At 40.1% G+C, this 19,882-nt stretch overlaps 1 protein-coding gene across 25 annotated transcripts in view; it reads left to right on the top strand.

Moving 5' to 3' along the window:
* Positions 1–19,882, top strand: part of slmapa (sarcolemma associated protein a) — a 293,580-nt gene that overhangs the window by 126,347 nt on the left and 147,351 nt on the right. For 6 of the 25 annotated variants that reach the window (XM_048548167.2, XM_048548173.2, XM_048548171.2 and 3 more), the window contains 3 exons: positions 158–208; positions 1,176–1,241; positions 16,243–16,299. The exons of 5 other annotated variants lie outside the window; for them this stretch is intronic. In XM_048548167.2, coding sequence (XP_048404124.1) covers positions 158–208; positions 1,176–1,241; positions 16,243–16,299 — 174 coding nt within the window. The remainder of the gene's footprint in view (positions 1–157; positions 209–1,175; positions 1,242–16,242; positions 16,300–19,882) is intronic. 14 more of the 25 variants (XM_048548181.2, XM_048548188.2, XM_048548175.2 and 11 more) reach the window with 4 other exon arrangements.

The raw sequence follows: 19,882 nt of genomic DNA, 5'->3' as shown, positions 1-19,882 counted from the left end.
TTCTTTGAAACCAAGTCCTGTGTTTTGCATGTGTGATATACTGGAATGTGGCATTCACTTAGTTACCTAAACAGTAGTTTGTTTTACAATATTGATAGCATGAAACAAACATTCAGCTATTAGAACTAAAGTTAATTTTTTGTTTTGGTAACAATAGGAATCCAAGTTGATGACTTGTTACCTAAAATTAATGGAAGCACAGATAAAGGTAGTGTACCAATGCAACATTTCAAACACTATGAATTTAAACTGTCAAATTTATTGATTTAATTTCTGTGCAGTACATCTAGCTATTAATATGAACACAATTTATATTTTTTACATTTTTCCCCTTCTTGGGGAGAGGAGTATTTATGTTAGGGAACTTCCCAATTTCAGAAATCCATTATTTGTTTCAAGCACAGGTTAGTTATAAAATGATCATCTGCAACATCAAATTCTGTCATCAATATGCTGTACAACCAAACCTCAGAAGAACAATACCCCACTAAAACAGCCACCTTCTGCCCCAGCCTTGTCATCTTTTAGTAGGCAGAAGTTAGATTGAGATTTTCATACTAGTTTTACATAGGTCTCTTCCAAACTTCAGAAAAATTTGTGGCCAAGATTCAAGTTCAGGACTCAAACTTTAGAAATGCAAAGATAGCTAAGACAAAATCATTTTCAGCATCTTTTTAAAATTATTTCTTATCTTTCATTATTTAGTTGGTTCTCATGGTTCTAAAATTATTCATTTTGATATTAATGAGCAGCAGAGCTCAATGAATCTTTCTCAATATTGTGAAAATTAAAATGTTGCTATTTTGTAGCCTTTTTTTGGATGCCTGCTGAAAAATATTTGGGAGGGATGAGAGAGAGAGATGTGAAAGAGGAAGAGGCAGAATTAAGAGAGACAATGTAGTTTAAAATCAAAATAGCTGTTTCCCATAAGTAAATGGATCTATGAAAGATAAAGAATGTTGAATCTCCAGCTCTCAAGTTATTTTGTCAATTACAGATCAATTGTATGAAATTTAGTGTGGCATGTAAACTCCAGTTTTAAGAATTTTGTTGGACAAAATAAAATACCCATCTGCCTTATTGATTCCATGCATTTTCAAGCTAGTTATTCAAGTGTTCCAAGCAGGAACCTAACTAAAACAAATACTTAATTCAAGATTCTTTCTTTCTAATAGAGCACTTTCTATTAAAGAGTGGAGGGGACTGCTCTGAGCTATTCCAACAATTCATTGAGTGCAAGAGTGAGTACACTGTATAATTTACACTGTCTAAGAGACGCATAGGATGTTGATAAACATACACAGCATCACAAAGAACGGGGTAATGTTCTACAGTTTTAGCTGCAAATCAAAATATCGGAATAAATAGAAAAAAGGAAACCTCATGTATGATTTGAGTCTGAAGGATTATTTTTATTCAATTGCAAAGTAAAATTCCAAATTTTGATAAGGAAAGTTGGGTTTTCTGATCTAGATTGCTTATCTGTTTTCCTTTCCAAAATGTGGTAGTTGGAAAGTTAAGAGTGCATTGCTACAAGTTAAATGTTGTAATCAAGGAAGTTGCTGGTTTCTTCCTTAAACCTGTATTTTCAAATTCTATGCAGTAGTGCCTGCACTTGAAATTCTTATTATGTTGTGTTACAAATCATTTTTTTTTCTTGGGACATTGCATTTTCTTATGTTTTGTTAAATAAAAATTTAGCCTGTCTTATTTTTCAGTGCTTTGTGAAAATGTGCTTTTTGTTAAACTGCTATAGTTGTGGCTACAATATAAAGAATGTACATCAGTCAGTGCTAAATTGAGTCATCAATGAATGACTTAAAATTAACTTCATTGTGCATTGTGTAAACTGTTATTATGGCCTTCCCTTGCTATCTGTTGATCCCCAAGCATATGAATGTATTGAAGAAATTATTTAATTACGGAATATGATTCAATTACATTTTGTGGTGATGAATTCCTTTTTCCACTTGCCCCCTGTGCAAAATAATTCAAGCTAACTGTACTTTTAATTACTTTTGCAGCTTAGTTATGCAGTGCTGCTCATATTTGAAAATAGTCAGTCGATATTTGTCTCACTTATAAAGCATTACGGTCTTAATGGCTTTTATTAAGGTCACCCCTTTAATGTTCTCAACTGAGGTGAAAATAATCCCTAATTTTTAGGAGTCTCTTCATAACTTTCACCCCTTATTTCATGTAACAGTCAATGAATTGATGCTTTTTTTACATCTAACTTTTTTTTGATAAAGTGCCCAAAACACAACGCAGTACTCCAATTAGTGTTTGAATTTCTTTTTGCATCTGTTTTATACCCTCTAAATAGGAACCAGGGATTTTATTTGCTTCTTTTATAAATCTTGCTACATGTGCACCTATCTGCACACCAGAATCCCATCATATTTGTAGACCAGCATTTCATTTCCCATATTCTTTTTCCCAAATTCATTTCATTTATTTTTACATTGAATTGCATCTATCAACTTACCAGCCCATCTAGTTTGTAATACTGTACTATCATGTTTGATGTCAATAAATTTATTATTGTTCTCTTAATTGTAAAATCCAGGTCACTTACTTTTATAGTAAATTAGATTGGCTTGATAATAGCCTACTACACCGGTTTCAACAGCCTGACACAGTCATACTAGTGAACCATGTCCCACATAGCACCATCACCATTTCTGGGTATGTCCTATCCTAAAGGCAGGATAGACTGGCAGAGGTGGCAGCAGTGGTATAGCAGTCAAGAGAGAGTTTCTACCGGAGTCTTCAACATTGAATTATGACCCCATGAAGTCTTTTGGCTTCAAGTTGAACACAAGTAAGGACATCTCCAGCTGATTACCATGTATTGTTCCTCCATGTTGATCATTACTTTAAGGAAGTGCTGAGAGTGGCAAGGGTGCAAAATGTTCTCTTTTTGGGAGGATTTCAATGTCCACCATCACGTGTGGCTCAGCAGCAGCATTACTGACAAACTGATTGGGTCCTAAGGGATATTGCTGATAGACTGGGTCTGCAACAATGGTGAGGAAACCAACGAGGGAAAACGTATTTGACCTCATCCTTACCAACTGCTGGCTGCAGAAGACTCGGTCCATGACAGTAACAGTAAGAGTGGCCATTGTTCAGTCTTGTGGAGACAAAATCCCACCTTCACATCGAGACTATCCTTCATTGTGTTATAGAGTCATAGTCATAGTTATACAGCAGAGAGGCAGACTCTTCGATTCAATGCGCTCATGCCGACCAGCTATCCTTAACTGATCTAGTGCCATTTGTCAGCATTTGTTTCAAATCCCTGTATACGTTACCTTTTGTTTACCCATCCAGATGCCTTTTAAATGACGTAACTGTATGCATCTCCACTACTTCCTCTGGCAGGCCATTTCATACATGCACCACACTCTGTGTGAAAACGTTATCGATCAGGTCCCTTTTAAATCCTTTTCCTTTCACCTTAAACCTATGCCCTCTAGTTTTGGACTCCCCTACTCTGGGGGAAAAAGACCTTGGCTATTCACCCTATCTGTGTCCCTCATATTACATTAACTTCTATAGGGTTACCTCTGAGCTTCCAGTACTCCAGGGAAAGACAGCATCACCCTATAGCTTAAACCATTCAAACTTCATTGTTAACTTTTTCTGAACCCTTTCAAGTTTAGCAACAACTTTTTCCCTATAGCAGGGAGACCAGAATTGAACCAGAACCAGAATTGTGGCATAATCACTGTGATAAATGGGATAGACTTCAAACAAATTTAGCAGCTCAAGACTAGGTATCCATGAAGTGCTGGGGGCCATCAACAGCAGCTCAAACATACTCGAACTCAATATGCAGCCTCATGGCATATCCCCCGGTCAAACATCAAGGCAGAGAATCAGCCCTAATTCAATGAAGAGTGCAGGAGGGCAGGCGAACGGCAGCACTAAGCAAAAAATGAGCTGCAGAAATTCATCAAAGATCCTTAGACAGCACTTTCCAAAACCCAAGATCACTTCCATCTAAAAGGACATGGGTAGCAGATAAATAGTTCACTTCCAAGCCACTTACCATGCTGACTGGGAAATATACCACTATCTCTTCACTATTATTGGGTCAAAATCCTGGAATTTCCTTCCTTAAGGAATTATGGGTCTACCTACAGCACATGGACTGCAGTGGCTCCTGAAGGCAGCTCGTTACTACCTTCTCAAATGCAACCAGCCACAGATGATAAATGCTGGCCAGCCAGCAACACCCATGTCCCACGAGTGAATTAAAACTAAGCTCAAACTACAGAATGCAGAGCAGCAAACCAACAATGTTCCTTCAGCAACATACTCCTGTGACCTCTTAAGCCTGAAAAGATAGAGTACCAATATTACCATTACCCTAATGTTGCACACTAACCTAATTTGTATATGGGAGGTAGATTTTATGCAGGCTGTCACAACAGGAAATATACTGGCCGAGGCCCTGCATCAGTCTCCCAGCAACAACAAACTTCCCCTGGTTTAGTCAGAGGGCAAAACAGACTGACACATGATTCTTGGCCACTAGTAACAGTGTGTCAGTTAGACTCATTAGGGATCCAGTTGACACCATTTTTGCAGAATCCACCATTTTGTGATGGCTCGGGGATTAAGTGGGAACTAAATGTTATTCTCATACCCTCAGGCCACCAGGCACCACATTTGCCAGTGGTATGCTAGGGCAAGGAGAGGCCTTTGTAGTAATAGACTCTGCCTAAACAAGGAGAGTGATGACAGCCTGAAAACCATCCCCTGCCATTGCCTCTGACCTATCTGTGACTCCCACCCATGAACACTGTCTGATGCCAAGTTGTTTGGCAGACTGATATCCCCATGATGAGTTAGAAAGCAAACAACTTTCAGAGATTAACAAGGGTTTTGTTATAAATATATTGTTTTGCACAAGTACCAGCTTCCCTTCTGGAGCCTTTCTCTTTACCAGAAGCCAGCTCCCCATTGGGAAGAAGCCAGCTGGGTTTTTTTTTCTTTTCATCACTACCTGCAGTTTGACCCAAGTACTTGGGCACTTTTTTTGAGAAATGGATGGAATTGAACAAGTGAAAGTTGAAGTTCCATGCGTTTGGTACTTTTCATTTTGAACTATTCTTTTTTATGAATAAACGCAATAGGCTTTGTTATCTTTTTTAAAATGCTGGAAAGAGGAGAAGGATGCCCAAGGACAAGTTGAAACATCCAGATTCTCAGGAACTCAGCTTCACACGACGATTCACCAGAAAATGTTATATGGTTTCTTGCTTTGTCTTCATGAAAAGTTACCAAATCAACTCATGAGCCAGTCTTTTCATACATAACCTTATTACTACATGTGATAGTGAAATCATCTGCTTTCCATATTTTATCCAAAGCATAAAATTTCTGTTCACTTTCTGTTTCAATTGTTTCTGTCAGCATGGCCACAATTCTCTTAACTTTGTTACTATTTCCCTATCTGCTTGGCTCCCATGGTATGTTGTTCTCTTTTTGAAAATGTGGATCAGTTGTATTCCCTGCATTTTCTTCATCTATCCTCAATATTTTCTTCAGATCTTTAGCGAGTTCATCTGTATTATTTTGCAAAAAATCTAATCATCTAATCAAATATCTATTCTTTCCTGCTTTATGGAACAACAGAATTTTATGACTGAGGAGACTGTGCAGTCCATTATGTACATTCTGCTCTATAGTAAAATAAACTAAAATGGTTCTATGTTTTATAAAGTCCTTTTTTGCAGCTTTACTACACTTCTCTCCTGGTGTGGGATATTCTGTTTGGAACCGTATATTATGCCAGTGGAATTGGGAGCAAGTATTTTTCAATTTAAAACAAAAACAGAAATTGCTGGAAAAACTGAACAGATCTGGCAGTATCTGTGGAGAGAAATCAGCGTTAACTCTTAATTTCAAAAGTATACTTTAATCATAATAATACCTATGTGTATAGTCACAAAGGCAAATTGGTTCTGAACAGTTACATATGAAGAAAACAAATGTTGGAGTTTGATTCTATCCAACAAATAAACCAAAGGCATCTCTTACTTTGCATTATTATATTTGCATATATTTGAGGCACTGGGAGGGTCCAATAACTGAATAAACCCATATTTAACCTCGGCAGAAAGACCTCAGATAGAGGTCACATTTCCGGTTCAGTGACCCTTCCCCAAAACTGATTGTAGCTAGAAAAATGTTGGTGTTTATGGAGACAATAGCTGGAGATAGAGCCCAAAGAGAGAGAAGAACAGTTGGACAAAGGAGTGGATAATGATCAGCCTGGGAGAATGAAATGCTATTAGTGGACAGTTGATGACTAATGATGGGTGTCATGTAATAGCAGACCATGTCATTACAAGGCCTAGTGTGTGGGAGTTAGGGTAAGCACATGGGAAAAGATGCCTCAAGTGCTAAAATTGTTGAATTCAATATTGAGTCCAGCTTTCTGTATTCAGTTTTATCAAGGGTTTTGTCCATTGCTAAAGGAGCTATACTCTTATAATTTCAATTGAGGGCAGTAACTTTTAAAAGAAATTCAGCCTCCCAAATATTAACAGAGTGACACCACGCTTTAAACAAAAACATTTACTATATCAGTCATGTTTTTTTTAATTCATTCATGAGATTTCAGCATTGCTGGCCATGCCTAACTTCCATTCTGCTATGTGGCATGCCAGGCCAGTTCAGAGAGCAGCCACATTGCTGATTTGAAGTTGAACTTAAGTTTGACCAGGTGCCCATGGTGCGTGCTAAGTAAATGAAATATAATTAACATGATATTTGGTAAATGCTTGTATTTAAATCTTGAAAGTTTCAACAGAATACTTAGCGTTCTACTTCTGTTTACACCTAAGAGTTTTCCTACACTATTTAATATCTTGGATGTTCTTGCACGTCTCAACCAAACCAACCTGTGCCACAGCTCTTCGGAATTAATGTTGATGCTCCTTCACGTCCTATCAAATCTTGGCGCTATGAAATTTCTTGGGTGTCCTTTCACGAGTATCGAACTGTGAGAACTTTCCAATTCAGCCTCAACAATCCATGACTGTGACCTCCGCAGCTCAAACATGGCCTTCATTGCATTCTTAGTGACTCAAAATCAGAACCACTCCTAGTGCTGCCCTGCTGCTCGTTTCAACGGTGTTCCAACTTGTAATTATATGCCTGTTACAAATTTACATCCGTAAAGGTACTAGCGGAACTTTCTCACGTCAAAAATGAACACCAAACCTTCCTTCTCTATCTAAGAGTATCTTCGTTCAGCATCAAAGTTTGGGAAGCATATGCTATCTGGCACTGTCCTCGGCTGGGCCACCGATGAGACAACGCCACGCTGATACCGTATGGGAGGCATCGCGTGTCATTACCACATCTTAGTGAGCCAACACCTTAGGCACCTGTAGCTGCTTTTTCACTTCCCTAAAGGCTACATCTTGGCTATGACACCATTTGCAAGATCACCCTTCTTCAGTAGCAAATGTGGGGTGCCAGTATGGAGGCCAGGCTACATATGAACTTCTTGTAAAAATTCACCAATCTGAGGCAAGACCTAAGCTCTGCTACAGATGTGGGAGCAGGGACACCTTTGATTGGCCTCACTTTATCTTCCCATGGATGTAACTCAGTCTCGTCATAGGTCACTTGGGGTGCCTGGAACGCGCGATTTTCCTTCCTAAGGTGTACTACCACAACCTTTGAAGAAACGTTTGAGCACTATGTCCAAGTTCTGGTAATGCACTTTATTTGTCTTCCAAGTTATTTGTACATCATCCAACGAAATGGTGACCTGAGGTAGACCTTGTAAAATGTTCTCCATCATCAGCTAGAAAACTGCACAGGCTGATGATACCCCAAAAGACAGGTTTATGTATTGATGCAAGCCCTTATGGATGTTCATTCTCGCATACCTCTGGGAATCCTCGTCTAAGCACGATTGCAGGCAAACATTACTCATGTCCAGCTTCATGAAGAACAGCACCTCCCCACCAGTTTTGTATATAAGTGCACTGTGCAAGTGATTGGGTATTTATCCAGCTGCAAAAAGTGGTTTACCATTTGCTTGAAATCCCCACAAAGGAAAACAGTCTGTCCAGTTTCACATTCAGTACAACTGGTGCTGCCCACTCTGCAAACTGTACAGGTGTGACGATTCCTTCAGTTTTCAACCGCCAGATTTCAGCCTTCTACTTTTGCACATGAGGCAAATGGCAGTGGGCAGGCCTTACAGAATCGTGGGATTGCTTCTTGGTCAACATTCAAGGTGGCCTTGGCCCCATGGATAGTCCCCAGACCTTCCTGAAAAATGCCTGGGTACTTGATTAGGACTGCATTCCAGCAGCCATTTTCTAATCGAAAAATGTTGTCAATCAAGTTGAATCTTTCTCGACCAATTTTGCCCCATCAAGCTTGGGGCCTGTTACTACAATCAGTGGTAACTTATCCAGCTTCTTCTATACCAGTCTGGAACTGAAGTGGCACCCTTACTCTGTAGGGGTTCCCCAGTAGAGGTTCTCGGCCTGGCCCCGTTCTTAGGCGAACATCAGGGTTAGAGTCCAGAGTGAATTTTGCTCAAGGCTGGTTCCATGATGACTGACAGCTGTGCCGGTATCAACTAGGTGACCATTTAACCAGCCATTTATTTTGATTGGTTCTGATTTGGATGTTGCCAGGCAATTTAACTGTTCCAAACCAGCCGTAGCTAGACGTTCCAAGGTGTGCACTGTCCTGCATACCGGCCTGCGTTCTCTTATTTAGTTTAGGCCTAGTGGAACTCATTTGCTGTCTCAAGTCAGCTGGCTTGTTTTGGGGTTTTGCCATGGGCTGACCCATAGTACCTTTGTTCAAGGTGTCCTGAGGGAGGCCGTGCAATTGCTTTCACTCAAGTGGTGTTCCCCAAGCTTAGACATCCTGATGAGGGTGTCCATGTCCATCACACCCTGTAACTCCTAAGTTCCGCTTGCTGCATTTTCTAATAACAAAGCCACTTGTCGTGCCTGTTTGAAGTCCAGTTGGGCTTCAGCTAGTAGGCACGTTTGAATGGTGATATCATTGATCCCATATACCAAGCGGTGTCTCAGCATCTCACTTAGGTTTCAACTGATATCACATGACTCTGCCAGTTGTCTTAAGCTCGTCAAAAATCCTGATGTGGGCTTCCCTGATTCTCCAACTGTCAAGTAAAACCAATGGCACCTCAAAGGAGGATTTGGGTCATAAAATTCCTCAGCTAAATCTGCCAACTCTTGAAAAGTTTTACTATCTAGCGCCTCAGAAAAAGTGAGGCTCCTAATGTCTGAAAAAGATACAGATCCACACGCTGTCAGGAGATTTACTTTTTGCTTTTTGCCTGCTCTAATACCCAATGTCATTTGCCCAGGAAAAAATAATGCTTTCTTTCCACATACTGGGCCCAGTCTTCAACTGGGGTCGAACAAGTCATGCTTCCTGAATAGTGGCATGAAGTCAGAAATGCTGACACCAAATCAAAGACAGTTGTTGCAAGTGAGTCTCTTTAGTGGCATGATTTTCACTGGTTGCCATTGAAATAACTCCACACAGGCCAGTACACCGTCACCAAGTCATCCTTTGTTTATACATGCACAGTGTATGACCCTGACCCAGCTAGCTCATAGCGAGCAGAATCCCTGACACTCCAGTTTATATCTGTTAGCCAGGACTCCCCAGTTGGACTAGGTTAACAGCCCCAATCAGGGAATTCATATTCAAAGAGGTCCACCTGCTGATCTCGTTCTAATCACTACACCCTGTAAATGGCAATTATGGGTCAGAAGTAGCCTGTTTTTGCAGAGTCTGAGGATGAATCTTACAATGTCAAATATGAGCTGATCTTGCTCTAATTGTTTGTTACTTTGAAAGGGACACCCTCCTTGACCCTTAGTTCAGGTACAGACCCTCATGATAAGCAACTTCTGCACTACTCTTTCCCAGACCCTGTCCTGTGCCATAAACTCTTTTGTCATTTAATCTTAACTGTTTTTCAGCCTTTCTAGGACCCTCCCTTTGCTTTCCAACCTCCTCCCTCCTTTTACTTGCTTCAAACTTATGCCAGCTCTTAACTTCTTTCAGTTCTAATGAGAATTAATCAACTTGAAATGTTAACTCCACTTCTTTCTCCACAACTGTCAGTGCTACAAGCATTTACTGCATTTTGTTTTTTTGTTCAGATTGCCTGTATCTTCTTTGTTTTGTTTTTTATGTTTTGTGATTTCTATGTTCTCATATTCCCTGTCCTTATTTACAAAGTCCAAGTATCTTCCACAGTTTGTTAGCTTGCACCAACTATAAACATTTGTGAAAATGTACCTCCAGTCCTTCTACTTTTGCTCTCTAGAAATTTGCTACTATCATGCTCACTAAATATCGTCTACACACTTTTTGATATTGAACTCCGAACACACACATCAAGGTTATTTACGTACAGGAGGGAAAGCAGTGGTCTTAATAACAATCTCTGGGGAATCCCATTGTCCTTCAGCCAATCATATATCTACGTTGCGCATTGGGAAGAAAACCTGGAGCTTCTACCATCACTATTCATAGCTCCAGACTATAACAGCACATAATAAATGCATGTTGCCACAGTAACTTGAAGTCCCCGAGTAATTTGTAACATTCACACCATCAGGTTTCTGACTCTACATTCATCCTGGCCTCTCCATGTTCCTCCTATCAAAATATATCCCTCCACATCTTATTCCATTGAAATTAAGCTACCACTTGCCATTCTCCTATTTTTCTTCTTGAAGACTATCACTATCATCGTAACATTTAACAATACATCCAAGTTTGTGTCATCTGAAAAATTTGAAATTCTGTCATTTGCAGCCAACTTGAGGCCAATCATATGTGTCAAGAAAAATAGCAGCCCAAGTCCCAGTACTCGGGGAACCGCACTGTATACTTCGCTACTGTTTGTAAAAAAAAAAGTCTATTCAGCATACTCACTGGGGGAAATGTTGTTCTCTCCTTTGCGGCAAATTTGCAGGGGGGGAACATATTTAATCAAGCGAGAAGGTGGCATCTGGGAACTCTGCTAGATACTTGCCTCCACTCTGATTAAATGAATGGCCTTCCTGTACCACTTCCAATTGAGGCCCTTATGTGGACAACAAATGCTCACTACGGGACTCAGTCTAATGCTGCTGTATTAATCCAGTGTTGGGTGGGGGTTCATCATGAAACTAGTGCAACATGCAAATGCTGATGTTTGAGTTGGGCTCCCAAGGCGGGTCCCTCATTCAAAGACACTAAGTGGCTGATGGAGGGACCCAGCAACTGGAAAAGGACAAGAGCACAGAAAGCTCCTCCTGGCATCTCCCCTCATCCTGCTGCCAATGGATGGCCTGAGAGTCACAAGGTACAGCATGCCTTCTCTAAAAGAGGCATCAAGGGGGTCTCGCTGGCTGTTCAGCCAATGGTGGAGAGCCCCATCATTTCCACATAATTCTGTCCCCTGTTTCCTGTATCTTAGTCAACTTAGCAGTGATGCTGACATTTTCCCTTTTATTCCATGGATTCAATTTTGTTGGCGAGTCTGTGTTTTTGAATATTCCGTAATAGGATGTGAATATTTGCCTTGGGAAGTGATAATGAGCTACCTTCATGAACCACTGTAGTCTGCTGGGTTTAAGTATAACTAAAGTGCCGTTTGAGAGTTCTGGGATTTTGAACAAGTGACATTGAAGTCATGGAGATATAGTACCATGTCAAGATTGTGTATGGATTGGAGGGAAACTTGCAGGTGGTGGTGTTCCCATCATATCTAAGAAGGCTTTTTGAGCTACTGCAGTACATCTTGATGGTACGCAGTGCTATATGACTGTGTTGGTAGTGAAGGGATTGAATGTTGAGGGTTGTGGATGCATTGCTGGTCAAGTGGGATGCTTTGTCCTTGGTGGTATCAAGTTTCTTGACTGTTGCTGGAGGTGCACCCATTCAGGAATGTGAAGAATATTCCATTAAAATCCTGACTTGTACCTTGCAGATAGTGGACAGAAATTAGGGAGACAGAAGTGAGTTACTCACCACAGGATTCCTAGTTATAGAGATGCTCATGCTGCTACACTCTATGCTTAAACCAGCCCACTTCAGTTGTGTTCAATGATAACCCACAAGATGTTGAGACTGGAGAATTAGGTGTTGGTTGTTAGGTTGAATGTCATGGCACAGTGGTTAGATTCTCTTTTGTTGGAGTTGTTCGTTTCTTGGTACTTGAGTGGTATGAATGTTACTTGCTACTTATAAGCCCAAGGCTGGATGTTTTCCAGGTCTTGCTGTACACATACGATGACTGCTTCAGGATTTATGAATGGTACTGAACAGCATGCAATTATGAGTGAACATCCCCACATCTAACCTCTTGGTGAAGGGAAAGTTATTGATGAAGCACCTGAAGATAGTTGGGCCTTTGTCATTAATTCGGAAGAGGGTAGCATAGTGGGAGTGTGACGAGACTGGTATTCCAGAGTCCTTGCTAGTGGGTTCAAATTTCATCATAGCAACTGGTAGAATTTATAATCAGTTGATTGATTAAATCTGGTTGTAGTGGATGTAGCCTTTGAAATTATCAGTGATTGTTGCAAAGAGCTGTTGTGGCACTGTGGTGGTGGATATACCTCTGAGCCAAGACATCCAGGTCAAAGTCCACCTTCAAAGGTGTGCAGCAGCATCCCTGAACAGGTTAATTAGAAAGTATCTACCCTGAAGAATTCCTAACATGATGTCATTGTGCTGAGTTGACAACCTCCAGCAACCACAGGCATCTTTCTGCTCAGTATGACTCCAGACAGCATAGGGTTTTACCCTGATTCCCGCTGAGCCCAGTTTTACTCTGGGTCCTCGATAGCCTACTCAGCCAAAGGTTGTTTTGGGGAACATCTCCAGCGTTGAGCTCTTTTGTCCATTTTTAGGCAAAGGCTACAATGAATTTATAAGCTGAGTGGCCTTGATGAAACCCAAGGTGAGTGCCATTGAACAAGTTATTTCTTTGCAAATCACCCTTGCATGTTAGTCACAACCACTTCCATCATTTTACCGATGATTAAGCATAGACTGATAGGGCAGCAACTGGCCAGGTTTGATTTGTCTTCCTTTTGGCGGACAGTACTTATCTATACAATTTTTCAAATTGTTGGGTAGATGTCTTATGTCCCATGTTTTGGAAGTACATGTGTACACATTAGTTGAATAACCCACATCACTGCCATTGTTATCTCATCAAAAACATATTCAAATTAGTTAAATATAATATATTTTAAATAAGTCAAAATAGAAGTTGCTGGAAAAGCTCAGCAGGTTTGGTAGCATCTGTAGAGAGAAGTCAGAGTTAACATTTCAGGCCTACTGACCCTTCTTCATAACTCCAGTTCTGAAGAAGAGTCAGTGAACGTAGAATACTAACTCTGATTTATCTGCACAGATGCTGCCAGACCTGTTGAGCTTTCCCTGCAACTTCTTTTATATATTTAATTTCCAACATGTGTAGTTGTTTCAGTTTTTATGCTATTTAATAAAGAAAGGCTATCTTTAAATTAACATACTATTGTCCGAGTGACTGTTAAAAGATTCCAGCCCCATACGTAAAGCAAAAAGAATAGCCTATCTGTTGATTAATAATGTTGTCATGTATTTATTTTAGAAGCTCTTTGCTGTCATTGTGCTTTTTTTTCCTTTATCTTTCCTATTTCATATTTGGCTAATTGAAATCCCTGAATTATCTGAAATTTGCTTTCCAGCTTTCTCCTCTAGCTCCTCATTTTTTTGACAATATGTGTTGTTGCATAGTAGGAGCAGCTCCATCCTATTGCTTATCTCTAATCAAGAAGTACATGATGTTGGTATTGCATATCTAGAATGGTTTATTTCTACAAATGAACTTTGTCTTCCCCAGTTATCAAGGTCTTTGATATTTGTTGTTTTATTAATATTACGTTGGATGCCTGGTCCTGAGCAAAGAATGTGTTTGTCCTCCATTGAGCATTTTTTAATTGAGATGCATTCTTCCTAAAATGCTTAGAACTTACTGGGTGAGAGTATTTTTAGTGAAACTTCTCTGACATAAACATGCATGGATAATGCATGCAACTTGTTGGGTCGAAGGGCCTGTTTCCACACTATAGGGAATCTAATCTAATCTAATTTTAAGCATTCAATAAATGAAGCAACATTTCCTCCTCAGCTGCCTATCAATTAAAATCATGAGCATTGACTTTAAAAGCTGCTAATGCAAATATATACTGCATATACGCATGTCTTTAAGTTGGGGCTTTCCAAAATGGAAGTCAGGACCCCAAGCGGTAGATGAGCTTAAAGATTTGGGGTTGTGAGACCTAAGGTAGCCACGGCCGCCATGAAGTTCAGATCCACGTTACAACAGCCATACACCCACTCTTAAGAGGCACTTGCTCTTTCAGTCCTCAGTGAGGATGATGACAGTTTTTTAAGTCTTAAAATGGGGGTCACACATTTGGGAAACACATAAATAGACATATGTTACCTTTATATAGGAGGTATCTGTTAGGCCTTTTGACAGTTTGTCTCTTAATTGTGTGGCAATTCAAGAGAACAGATCTATTTTGAATGTGGAATGTTGAAGATGATTGGTCATGGATGAATTTTCTCAGTTCACATTCTGATTGGATGCTGTTGAAATGCTTCTTCACATAACCAAAAAAGTAAACACATGACAGTGCTTTTGATTGTTACAAGTTTATCTGGCTGAATTTGATAGAAACATACAAACTAGGAACGGAAATAGGCCCATCAGCCCCTCGAGCTAGCTTTCTACAAGTTGATAGCTAATCTGATTTCTCTATATTTCTGTCTACCACCAAAAACCTTTCATCCCCTTGCTTAGCAAGAATCTATCTACCTCTGTCTGAAAGTGTTTAAGAACTCTGCTTTGACCAGTTTTTAAGAAAAACAGTTTCAAAAACTCATGGCTAACTGTGTCTTAAAACATGAACCCTGCTTTTGAAACGGTGATCTTCAGTTTTAGATTCCCCACAAGATAAAATGTCCTTTCAACATGCACCCTGTCAAGCCTAGTCTTTCCAATATTTCCTCAAAAGACAATCCACCCATTCCATGTATCAGTCTAGTATTCCTTATACCCGATATTCCTGAAGCATAACCTCCATACCTTTTATATTCAATTCCTTTTGCAATAAACAGTTATCTTCTATTAGCTATTCTATTAGCTTTTCTAATTACTTGCTTCACCTGCACACTAATCTGCTGTGATTCATGGTCTTCAACACCCAGATCCCTCTGCATCTCCAAACTCTGTAATCTCTCACCATTAAGATAAAAATGCTTCTTTTTCATTTATGTAATCATAGTGCATGATTATGTGAATGACTGGCTGAACCACATGAGGATTCATGCCTATCTCCATAATGCATTAAGGAGTTTTTAATAATTTTATCCATGGAACAAACACTGTAATTCAAAGCTTTTTGTGTTGCATTTTGGAAAATTCTCTACCATATTACAGAATTTTACATGTCCTGCTAATGAATTTTATTTAGTTTTTTTTATTTTCATGCAATTCACATATGATATCCATGATCATGATCACAGCATTTGCACCAATCACAAGATTCAAATGCACCTGTATATGTGAATTGTTATACACGTGTATCGGAGTTAGAGGTCATTATGATTTGCTTCAGCATGTAGTTGAATTCATCCTTACAGGCATATGTACTTATCCAACTGAAAGGTTAACTTGTGCATGTTGTTGGTGAGATGAATTTAACTCCAGTAGTTTTTTTTTGAAGGCAGTTTATTTGTCAGAATGTCTGTCAGTTCTTTCCTCTTAAATGTAGTGTAACACATGGAACATTTTGAGTGATTTTTAGAGTTTTATTTGTTTGTCCTGATAATTATTGAAGGTTAGGCCTGTTTGTTTTAATAAATACAATTGAAATCTGTATCTCTGTTGAGGAAATCCGGAACAGTAGGGAAGACACAAGAGTTGTCACAGCTGAACTCATGGTTTTTCAGGTGAAAACAAATTAACTGTGTGAAAACCACTTGAACTGTTAATCATTCAAACAGCAGTGAAAACATCACACCACGGACCTGTTTGGGTTACCAGCCAAGCATTTTTTTCGTGTCTATTCATCTATTTTTTTCTAGTCTATTCTTAGCAAAATAATCCACTAAAACATTTTAATTAATATCTCAAAACTTCTTTTTGAATTGCAGACAGGTTGAAAGCCCCAGTGGACTCAACTGAGAACAGTAGGATTTCAAATGTAGAAGGTAAAAGGCATATTTGTGAGTAATAGAAAATATTTCTGTATATAAAACAGAAGTCAGTTGATTCCCAATATACTCAAACTTATCACAGGTAGATTTTGGAGATGGCTGGGTTGTCTGGCATCAGCCAATATGTCAGCAGTGTGTAGATGATAGCACCAGGACTATTGCTGAATCCAACCACCACTCTGCTAACAATTGAATGGAAGCTTTTTCTCTGGCTGACCGTGCACATTAACAGTTAGATGGCATAGATGCACTGAAACAAATTGGCTACGGGAATAGCATAGCCCTTTATGTATGTCTTTTGCTGGTTTGTGCCATGGCTCACTCATTAATGTACCCAAGACATGGGCGGGAACTCAGTACAATATAGAATGAACTGAATAAGCTAGACACCAATATCTCTGGTAGTTAATATTTTTGGAGAAGGATAAGCAGGATCATACATTCAGCATTTCTGGGTCGAAAACCTTGCATATCTAACATGATAGTCATCCTTAAATATGGGCCAGGAAAACGAATTGACAATTATGCATTGTGTGTAGGGAGTGTTGACCTAAAATCTGGAAATGGTCAGAGCAATGCAGATTGTCAGTCTCGACTCAAAATGTCAGCTTTCCTGCTCATCTGATGCTGCTTGGCCTAGTGTGTTCATCCAGCTTCACACCATGTCATTTCAGTGTTCATTATACTGCTGGTTTGTGCTTTAAAAATGGTGGACAGGCTATGAGCAGTTAGCAGGTGAGTTGCTCATTATAATTCCTAGTCTCTGACCTGCTTTTGTATTCAGTGTTTGTATGGCTGATCCCGGTCAGTTTTTGGTCAGTGGCAACCATCACCACCACCCAGCCAAACCACCCCCAACCCCACCAATGGTAATGCCATTCAGTATCTTTGGATGATGGTTACTTTGCCTAGTGCTTGTACGTCACAAATGTTTTCTTTTGGCCACCACTGTATGGTGCCCAGGTCTTGGTGCATATGGGCAAAGAGTGCTTCAGTCTGAGGAATTGCAAATTATCCTGAACACTATTTGTCATCAATGAGGTTCCCTCTTATGACCTTATGATGGACGCAACGTCACGATGAAGCAGCTGAAAATGGATTATAAAGGGTCACTACCCTGAGTACTTCCTGAAGCAACATCCTGATGAGATGATTTCGGGAGATGGTGATAGATTGGTACTGTAATTGAGGGGCCCAGGCTAATGCTTTAGGAATGAGTTCAAATCCAACAAAGGCAGCAGGTGGAATTTAAATTAATAAAAATCTGAATTGAAAGCTAGCCTCTAAAATGGTGACCGTAATACTGTCATCAGTTGTCACTTTGAAATAAACATCTAGTTAATTAATTTTTATAGAAAAGAATCTGCAAATCTTAATTTCATAAAACTGGAAAAACTAGATGCTGAGAATTGGAAACAAAAACAGAAATTGCTGGAAAAGCTCAGCAAGTCTATGGAGAGAAATCAGAGTTAGGGTTTTGGGTGAGCCGCCTTCAGCAGCGCCTCCTTTTTAAATAATGTTTAACCTCCAACAACCATAACCAATTTCTTTGTGCTAGGTATGAGTCCCAGCAATTGAAATTTTACCCCTGATTGCATAGGATATGCAGCACAGAAACCGACCAATCTGTCCAATACACATGTATGCTCTACTCAAATCTCATCCTGTCTTTGCTGATCTAACCTTCTCAGCATATTCCTCCAGACACTGTAGACTCTTGTAGATATTTATAATCAACCTGTTCACGCCTCTGAACCGTGCAGAATCTGTACCTGGACCTTTGTGGCCCAGAGATAGATATCTCCCATTCCCAAGGTGCCACTTTATACCAAATAAATGCCATGAGGAAATCAACACTGAACATTCACCTTTTCACCTAGTACACAGGTTTATTTGTTCTTCTGTGATTTCTCACTTGTGTGTTTATTTGTTTGCTTGCTTCAATTTCTAATTGTCAGTGAGAAAAAGGCTTTTCTGAATTCTCTATTTGAATTCTTGGTGACGTCTCTACATTATTGGCTTCTGTTTTTGATCATTTGTTATAATTGGAAAAATTCTCCACTGTAGCAAAATCTTTCAGACTGAAGGCTTTAAAATTATGAAATACCTCCTCAGAGGCAAGTATCCCATTATGAAGTCAGCCTTTATATACATGTGCATAGTATTTGACATGCCTGGCTTCCTCACAGCCAGCTCTGAGTGAAGAGCACCTCTTACACTCCTGTTTATATCTGTCAGCTGGGCTCCCTGATTAGACCAGGTTACCAGCCCCAATCAGGGAACTGTTATTTTATAGATCCACCTGGCTGACCTCAGTACAATCATTACATCCCTCACCCTCTAAGTCTGGAGACCTAAGCCTTTTCTTTTGCCAGTAGCCTCTCCTGGGGCATTTTTCACAGTTCGTCTCATTCAGCCTCAGATACCAGCAACTTGTACCAGACCGTAACCTTCCTCTTGTGACCGGAGCACGTTGGAAAAAATTCATCCACTTCTTTAGGTGGTAGAGACGTCAAGGCTATGACACCGCCACATCCATCTCAGATGCTAAAGTTTCTCCAATGTGAGATGGACGGGGAGAGCCCATTGGTTCTAACAGTCTATACGGCTGCTCTAAGGGGCTGGTTTGGTAGGTTTTGCTTTGCCGCATTTGTGAGTTTGCACCCTTTATGTGGACCACATGCTTGTTCAGGACTGCCTCATCTACCTAAACATTTTACCTCACAGGACCTGAGCTCATGTTGACCATACCTCTCAGCAATGCAGGGTCCTTTCCATGGGTTCAGCACCAAACTTCATTCCCTATCTCACTTAGAGAAGTCTTGTGTCCTGATGCCATTTCAACCCCCCTGCCCAGTCAAGGAAGATCAGATTTAACCTGATGCAGAGTCTTCTCCCCATGAGCAACACTGCTGGAGCTATCCTGTAATTGCATGAGGGGTGGCCTGATAATCAAATAAGAACTGGGACAGTTTGGTTTCAAGTGAAGCTGTAAGCTGTTACTTTAAGCTTGCCATCGAAGTTTGGATTACTTTTTCCACCATACCATTGGCCATTGGATGGTCTGGAACTATGCTTATGTTGAATGTCATTCAACTTCAGGAAATACTCAAATTCTCTGCTATGGCCCAGTGATTGTGACCAACACTCCCAGGAGCCCAGGTATTGTAAAAGATGCTCTCAGCTTTTCTGTCAATGTCACCATGTTTGAGGATGAACTCTGTGCACGTCCAGTCATTTTGAGTGGGTGTCCACAATGACTAAGCACATTGAACCCATGAAACTGACTTGATAGAGGTGAACAGAATGAACAGAGGTTTAGATAGAGTAGACAGCTAGAGACTTTTTCCTATGGTGGAGGTAGCTATTATGAGGGGGCATAGTTTTAAAGTGAGTGGAGGTAGATATCGGGGAGACATCAGAGGTAGGTTCTTTATTCCGAGAGTGGTTGCAGCATGGAATGCATTGCCGGAGAGGGTAGTGGAGTCAGCCTCATTAGGGGTGGCCTGTGTTGTGCTGCACTGTTCAATGTTCTGTATTCTGAAGTGTGAGCATAGTTGACTCGTAACTGAGCCCA

The sequence above is a fragment of the Stegostoma tigrinum genome, chromosome 11 (assembly GCF_030684315.1).
Source record: "Stegostoma tigrinum isolate sSteTig4 chromosome 11, sSteTig4.hap1, whole genome shotgun sequence".
NCBI classification, from domain to species: domain Eukaryota; kingdom Metazoa; phylum Chordata; class Chondrichthyes; order Orectolobiformes; family Stegostomatidae; genus Stegostoma; species Stegostoma tigrinum.
The sequence above is the reverse complement of the archived record's forward strand: the minus strand, read 5'-3'. Positions and strand labels throughout refer to the sequence as shown.